Source organism: Limulus polyphemus, unplaced genomic scaffold (assembly GCF_000517525.1).
Source record: "Limulus polyphemus unplaced genomic scaffold, Limulus_polyphemus-2.1.2 Scaffold1985, whole genome shotgun sequence".
NCBI classification, from domain to species: domain Eukaryota; kingdom Metazoa; phylum Arthropoda; class Merostomata; order Xiphosura; family Limulidae; genus Limulus; species Limulus polyphemus.
In genome coordinates this window covers 178,008-186,045 of record NW_013667595.1, presented here as the reverse complement: position 1 = coordinate 186,045, position 8,038 = coordinate 178,008, and the positions used below count along the sequence as shown (strand labels likewise).

The 8,038-nt window shown below is 31.1% G+C and overlaps 1 protein-coding gene across 5 annotated transcripts in view; it reads left to right on the top strand.

Moving 5' to 3' along the window:
* LOC106465571 (protein unc-80 homolog) overlaps positions 1-8,038 on the top strand; it is a 138,172-nt gene that overhangs the window by 33,889 nt on the left and 96,245 nt on the right. For all 5 annotated transcript variants that reach the window (XM_022393494.1, XM_022393492.1, XM_022393493.1 and 2 more), the window contains exons 13-15: positions 1,679-1,924; positions 2,985-3,123; positions 4,471-4,579. In XM_022393494.1, the coding sequence (XP_022249202.1) occupies positions 1,679-1,924; positions 2,985-3,123; positions 4,471-4,579 (494 nt within the window). The remainder of the gene's footprint in view (positions 1-1,678; positions 1,925-2,984; positions 3,124-4,470; positions 4,580-8,038) is intronic.

Sequence of the window (8,038 nt, the reverse complement as noted above, 5' to 3'; positions counted from 1 at the left end):
AATGATAACATCGTTTATACTAGAATTGTGATTTTTTTACAGTTACTATTAGTTATTGATAATACTTATAAAAGTGGATACTCCATTTGAAACTGTCACCTCAGTGAAATTGGTTTACAACATTGGTTTGGTTTTTGAGTTATCATGTTATAAAAAAGAAGAAATACAAACTTTTTGTTATGATATTTACAAACATTCCCAGAACTTGTGACTCAGTCATTACATAGATAATGTTATAAAAGGAAACATTTTATAGTATTGTAAAGTTCTGATAACCTATTGAAGAGATATTTAAAATACTATTTCAATGAACAATCCCAACCATCCCTACATAGGCAGTGCTACTACCTGCCTGATAAGTTGTATAAATTGTTAAGATACTCTAACTGTACCAAAATTAATAAGGCAAACTTTGATCAAATATGGACAAAATACTGTTGGTTCATATATATTGTTTAATTAAGTTGATTCACTTAGCTGAATAATAATTAAGAAAATTCGTATAAATGGATTTTAAGGCAAATTTGAGTAGCAGTACAGCTTGTACATGCTTAACCTTATTTCAAGATTTTGATTTAGTCTAGTATATTTACTTACTGGAAATTCTTATCTGTGCATTATGTACTAACTTTCACTTATTAATAGTTTCTTCCCTACCTTCATTCACCAATGTAGGTTTCATTTTCATTATAGTCCTTCATCATATTTTCATTAGGTATCTTGAATTCCCTAATCCACATGTTATCTATGCTCATGCATAGGGCTAAAACAAACATGTTTGTTGTGAACCTTGTCTGCTGCTAGTGCTGCCTTCTTAGTCTCTGCAGTTCAGTTACCTAACTTTACTCCATGTGATCACAACTTAAATTGGTAGGACTCTAAGTTTATCCTAGTTATGAAAAGCTAACATATTGCTAAGCCTCAACTTGAAGTTGGTTTAAGATAAATTTTTATAGCTATTTTGTACTTAAATATCATATTACTTTGTGTATTCCTTATAGTTGGATAAAAAATGGTTTACTTACATACTATTTGTACTTTCAAGCTAAGAATATTTTTTTGTAAATATTAGTTGAAAAATATATTTTTTAACAAGATGGTAATATATAAGTATCCAGGTCAACTAAAAAAACATGTAAGAATTCACAAGAATGTTTACTTTACAGAATAGGTGTTATCGTTATATGTTGTCTGTACTTTGAGATTACAAAACGTTTAAAAATATGGTTAATAATGGGTGACATCAGTATGTAGTTATCTAATGCTAGCAGTTCAGGAGATAATCATACCAGTATCAAATGACAAATTGACTTCTTAACTTGAAACTGGATAATATTAGCACATATATCACACCTATGTAAACATATATATTTATACAATATACACTCACATCTCACTTACATGGTCATATATGTTGGAACATATATAAGTGGCAAATATGTATATAATTATGAGTAATAGATATGTACATGTAAGGAAATATTTTTTATGGGTTACATAAATATGTTTCATATGGTTTCAGTTTTATTTATTGAAATAACATTTATTTTTTTTATATACATTTAGTGTTTGATCAACATATGCTACATAATTCAACCCATTTATGTTTGTTTTATAGTAAAGCATCTTATTTTTAAGCTTATTTGTATTCTTAATCAATATTTATATAATTTTGCAGATTATCACTGCTCCAAGTTCACCTCTGCGTCGTAAAGCAAGTGTGGCTCATAACCTTGACAAGATTGAAAAGGCAGTGGATGCTCCACATCTGGGAGCACTGCGTTCACTTCACAGTAGTATCACATGCTTGGCTCATGATGTAGAGGCGGGAGGAACAGCAGACAAAGGAGAACAGAAGCTTGGACCATACGTGAAAAAAGAACCCAAAGAAGAGCTTCCAATTGTAAAATACTTAAAAAATCAGGTACTTGCTGACAATTGTTTATTTTCTGTTATTTTTAAACTGTTTTTTATCATCCATTTCACATTTTCGTTGAATCTGTCTACCATATACATAAATATATGAATTGCTGCTACATCATTTAAAGCATATTTCACAGGACATTTGGGTAGAGTTTTAACAGACAGCATCAGGACCATTTGAAGTAATTGGTATACAACAGTTTGTCTATAATATTTGCTTTTGAATGGGCAGTGTACCCTCACAGAGTAATGCAGAGATCTGTGTGTCACACTGATACTTGTCTTTATGATTTTGCTTTTGAATGGGGAGTGTGCCATAACAGTATAATACACAGATAGCCTCTCAGCACACTAAAACTTACTTTAATTTTCATGGACTGTGCTTCTGAATAGGCAGCATTTCATAACATGGGAATACTGAAGTAGTCTTTTAACACTCTTATACTTGCCTTTGTTTTCATGATTGTTTGTCAGAATGGATAGTGCAACCTAATAGAGTGTATGGAGATCGTTTTGGTCCACTTATACATGCCTTTATATTCATAATTTGTGTCTCTGAATGGACAGCGTTTCTTAATAGAAAAATCCTGGTATAGCCTTTTGGCACACTTGTACTTGCCTTTAAATTGATGGCAAGCTAGAAATTTTATCACTGGTTGATTATGATTTGAAGCTGATTAGATGAGAAAGGAAAAGTCTCTACAATTATTAACCAGTTAAACTAGTTTCATGAAGTTGATGAACTCCATTTTGCTTACCCTGCTGATCAATTTCCATAATTAATGTAGCTTAATTTGAGTTATATAATATTAATCAGTTCATTTTGATGCTGTATGAAGTGGTAAAGTTATGTTATCCTAGGTTTTATATAGTTGAAAGTTTAATTATAGTTATAATTTAAGTATTTTCAACCTACAACTTTTTGAAATATGAGTCAATCATATTGGCATAATTCATATAGAAAAAAGTAAACTGCTATTCTTTCTATGAATAATAATCATGTCATAATAAAATATCCATTTTCTTTTTGAACCATTCTTATGCTGGTTTTTCAACAACAGGTTATGACCTTGTTTCACAGTCCTCTGTCCACACTTGTGAAGGGAACAGTGGTCATGTCAGATAACTGCTTTAAGGACATTATGAACGTTGTATGGAAACTTTTGTTGGAAAGTGATCAACAGCTGGCTGCAACAGCAGGTGTGTTATTAGTTATAAGAACAAAATTACAACAAGAATCTATTTTAATAATGCTTGGAGGTGGCTTGAATGGGTAATGAAGAAAAACTTTAATATAAGTTTAACATAACAGCAAATGTACAATGTTTCGACAAGGTTTTGTCATCATCAGGTACAAGTAGTTTACACTGACACAGATATATATATATATACAGTATTGAACAAAGAGGTCACATGACCGGATACTGTTGCAAAGCTTAGAAGAGGTATCTTGGCATCCCATAGTGTTGGTTTAGAGTAGGGTTATTTTGTTCAATTAAGATGGATTTCTTGATTTTTCGTTTATTTATGTTTGGTTCTTTGTTTAAAATTACTGTGTTTTTAATAGATATATTATGTTTTTTGAGTTGCAATGGTTTTCTATTGTGTTCTGTCAATCTGGTTTCCAATTTTCTTCCTGTTTCTCCAATGTAGAATTCTGGGCAATTATTGCATGTTATTTTGTAAATGACGTTGGTATTGTGTGATTCTAAATACTTTTTGTTTAGTACCGATTTTAATTTAGGGCCGAGTTTTTGTGAGAATTTGACATTGACAGGAATTTTGTGTTTAATGGCTAGTTTTGTCCAAGTGTGGATAATTCTTGAGCTGGTTTCAGGAACAAAAGGTAAACTGCAGTGTAATGTTCTGTTGATGTGTTTGTTAGTATCAACTTTGTTCGTGAGTTGAGTTTTGTTGTGGGGAATGTTGGAGAGTTTTTCAACAATAGCTGGTGGAAATTTATTGGTGTGAATGAAGGAATGCTTTATGTGGTTAATTTTTTCATTTATGTAGTTCGTTGAACAGAGTCTTGTGGCTGTGTTTATGAGGTTTTTAAGTGTATTGATTTTTTGCGCTTAGCAACAAACAAAAAATTCAACATTTTGTTTAATCAGTGTCCACTGTCAAGAATTTATGTTTGTTTATCTGTATAGTTGAGAAGTTATAATAGTAACTCTTCATTAGAAATAATAATTTATGTTTTCTGTACTGTTATTTGTTTTATTACATAACATTATGCATGCTGTGTGTAGCACATACTCTGTCAGATGTTTTTGGTAGTGAGAGGGCTTTCAAATATGTATGTCATAAATATAATAGCTGGTAAAATAAACTTCACACCCTTTCTGAGTTACTCTAGTGTACAATATTTGTTATGTCACAATGCATATCTGATTGAAAAAATCCATTATAATTAATATATGAATATATTGTGTATTACTTTAAGGAACTGTAGTTATAAGCTGTTTTCTATGGTTATATTCAGTTCAGATAGTTGTCATTACTGTAAAGTGAAGCCAGATATTTATTGGCTTGTTTTACTTCCAGCTGCTTTGTTTACTATATCTTCAGTGAAAGCACCAGATCAGGCTAGTGAGCTTTTAGAGAAAGAGCTTAAACATGAAGATACAGCCCAGAGGATAAATGCTATTCACAGGTAGTGTTTCTTTTAATTGATGAAACTGGTATTCCTGGTATCACTTATGAATTTAATCTAACTGTATTAATAACATATACAGTGTAACTACACTAGCTCTGCTAGTTCTTTTGTCCATTGTATCAAGTGTAACTTATAAGTTGTTTCTACATTATAGTGTGTTTTACTAATAGTAATGTACAACATAATAAGTTTGTTCCTACAGTATAATAAAGTTTGTTTCTGCAAGTAACAATGCAAGTGATGTACTACAGTGTTTCAACAACAGCATAAGTGACTGTGTAAATAATATTGAACAGTGTGTTTATGTTTACAGTATCATATAGTTTATCTCTGCAAACAGTCAGTTAGTGATTTATAGGGATTTGTACAGTAAGGTATTTTTACCTGGTTTAATTTAAGACTCACGAGGGTCAAAATTTTGGCCTTTTTTCTAATAATTAAAAATTTCCATTTTGGAACCTGTTCTTCCATTATCTTGGTTATTAAAGTGTACCATATCATACACGTAGTCATATATATATATCTATATAGTGATTCTGTGTAATGAATTTATGAACAAAGCATGCATGGAAGGATAATATACAATGAGCATATTATTCTGATAACATTGGTAATTTAACTTGTGTCACAAATAATACTCAAGAATTAATCATTAAAACTTGCCATTACCAAATTTTATTCACTTAGTGTAACTGATAACGAAAAATGATAAAAATATTCAAACTTTCATTTCTGCCCAGCTCTGAAGGGACTTGCCTCTAAACAACATATTTATCAATTTCTTTAGGATATTTCCAAACATTCCAAAATATAGGTTTATGTTTGCTAAGAAACCATCTCTGCTTAAGAATATAATTATCCATGTTTTGTTTCTCACATTGTTTTACTTTGCTTTTCCTGGTTTTATTAGTATCACTTCTGTTCCCACTCTTTTATGATCTCACAGCTGTTGATCTGAACATCTGCTATTGAAGCTCAGCTTTGAAAACAGCTACAAGCAAAGTTTAAATTCCATTGGATAAAGAATGTTATACTTTATTTATATCAATGTAGAATGAATAAAATAGCTTTGAGAAGTAATTTATAGTTTCATGTGAAATTGAGTTCCTGTAAAGAAAAAAAACGAAATGTAATTGTAAGCTTAGAAGGCTTAACCCTACATTGCATCAACCCCCATTTATGTGAAGCTATACATATTTACTATAATTCTAAATTTATTGAGTGTATCTTCATGGAATATGGTAAGCTTTTAATGAATACTAGTTGTAGTATTTGTCTGTTGGATGGGTGAAATAAAAACTTGTTTATAACAAAAGATAGATAATTATGCTTATATACTTTTTTCTTAACATAATAAACATTAAAAGCACAATAAAGGTAAATAATGGTACCAATACTCAAAAGAAAGACATGCTGTTTCCAAGAATTCTAACAATAGTGGTTACATAGGTCATTCTAATGCTGAGGGATATACAACATTGGTAGTTGAAACTTAGTTGAATGGATGGCAACTGCCTGTTGTAGAAACACAAGTGTAGAGGACCTGAAGACATAAAGTGGAAGACTTTCGAAACATCATCCTCTACACTTGTGTTTCTATAACAGGCAGTTGCCATCCTTTCAACTAAGTTTAATCATGAATACTCTGCTTAAACAATCTATCAAAAAAAACATTGGTAGTTTTTCTGAAATTAGATGGGAGGGGTCCAGTGTCCAACTCCCCCCGCCATGATCATCCTCATGTCACCGTGTATCACTGTTTGGTGCTGGTTGATTAAGAAATGTGGAAATGTATAAGGAACAGATACACACACACACATACTGACATTTATTTATATAGATTACAAGTATGTTGTACACAAAAAGTCAGAATTTTAAAATAATTTTACCACAGATTTGTCTATTAGTTCATGGAGTCAGTCTGACTCATCTGTGTGCAAGATGACTTTCACTTAAAGAACAAAAATACTTTTTTCTTCTTACAGTTTTCATATTTTATTTGCACAACCGCTAGAACTTCCTTAATGAATATTGTTTTTTTTTGCTTAAAGCCACATGAGGGCTATCTGAACTAGCCATCCATAATTTAGCAGTGAAAGACTAGAGGGAAGGCAGCTAGTCATCACCACCCAACACCAACTCTTGGGCTACTCTTTTACCAACAAATAGTGGGATTGGCTGTCATATTATACTGCTCCCATAGCTGAAAGGGCAAGCATGTTTCATGAGACAGGGATTTGAACCTGCGACTCTCAGATTGTGAGTCAAGCAGCCTAACCACCTGGCCATGCCAGGCCACCTAAATAAATATGAAATGTTTCTTTAGTAAAACTTTATATACTATCAGTTATTTTCTCTACCACCCTAACACTAACTGTAGCAAAATCAGCAATGTAAGGTAAAATAAAAAGCCGAAAAATACAAAATAAATATAAATTAAATATTCCTTTGTAGAAAAGCTTCCTATTGTAGCAGACAATTACAATTATTTATTACTAAACAATTTCAAGTTTGTAACAGTTTACATCTATTTTCACTTATTGCTCTTTGAACCAAATCTAACTACTAAATCTGCATAACAAACCTATAAATCATTCTTTGAGTGCCTAGCCCAAGTTACGATAAGCAGAGTATTGAATTACATAATGCATACCCCACTTAGAATATTTTTATTTAAGTTTTTTCATTTATGTTATCTTACCTAGTAAGTTTCTGATCTTTTACATTTTAGTTTCTTTTATATAAACAAATAGGAAATGTACATAAAAACAAGAAATTTAGTATTTACATATGGTTATTGTACTTTTGCAGTTGAAGTCTTGGTAAAAGTTAACCCTAATTTTTTGTAGGGTTGTTGTAGTGCTTTACTGAGTTTTTATTTATTTGAAATATTCAAAATAATAACATGTACAAGGAATATAATGTCCTATAAGTATTATAATTTAACTGGCTATCTAACTAAGCTATAAGTGCATTAACTCTTTTGACACGGGCTCGGTCTCTGGGACCAAGTCACGTGACCTTCTGTACTCGTTTAAAGTTGACATAAATTTAATACTTATAACTCTCTATATATTGGGTATATCTTCATGAAATTTGGCAGTCTGTCAGTTAATATTAGAAGTCTTTCACGTACAAAAATTCATATTTCTTAGTGAAGTACTTTTAATAAAATAAAATAAAGTTTTGTCCATGAATATATTGAGTATTTGTTTTGAATAGTCTGTGTGCAAAGTAATTTTCATGTTAAAATTAAAAATACTTTTCGCCATCTCAAAAATCTCAAATTTCCTTTGTTTAATCCCTAAGACCTCCTAAATGCATTTCAAACGTTTTTTTTCATGAAATCCGTATAGTTTATATGTTATTTTCTCTACCCGAATCTCAAAACGGGATTGGTCAATTCGACCGACCTCGTAACCACCAAAAAAAAGTCGAAATAAACCTAAATTAACC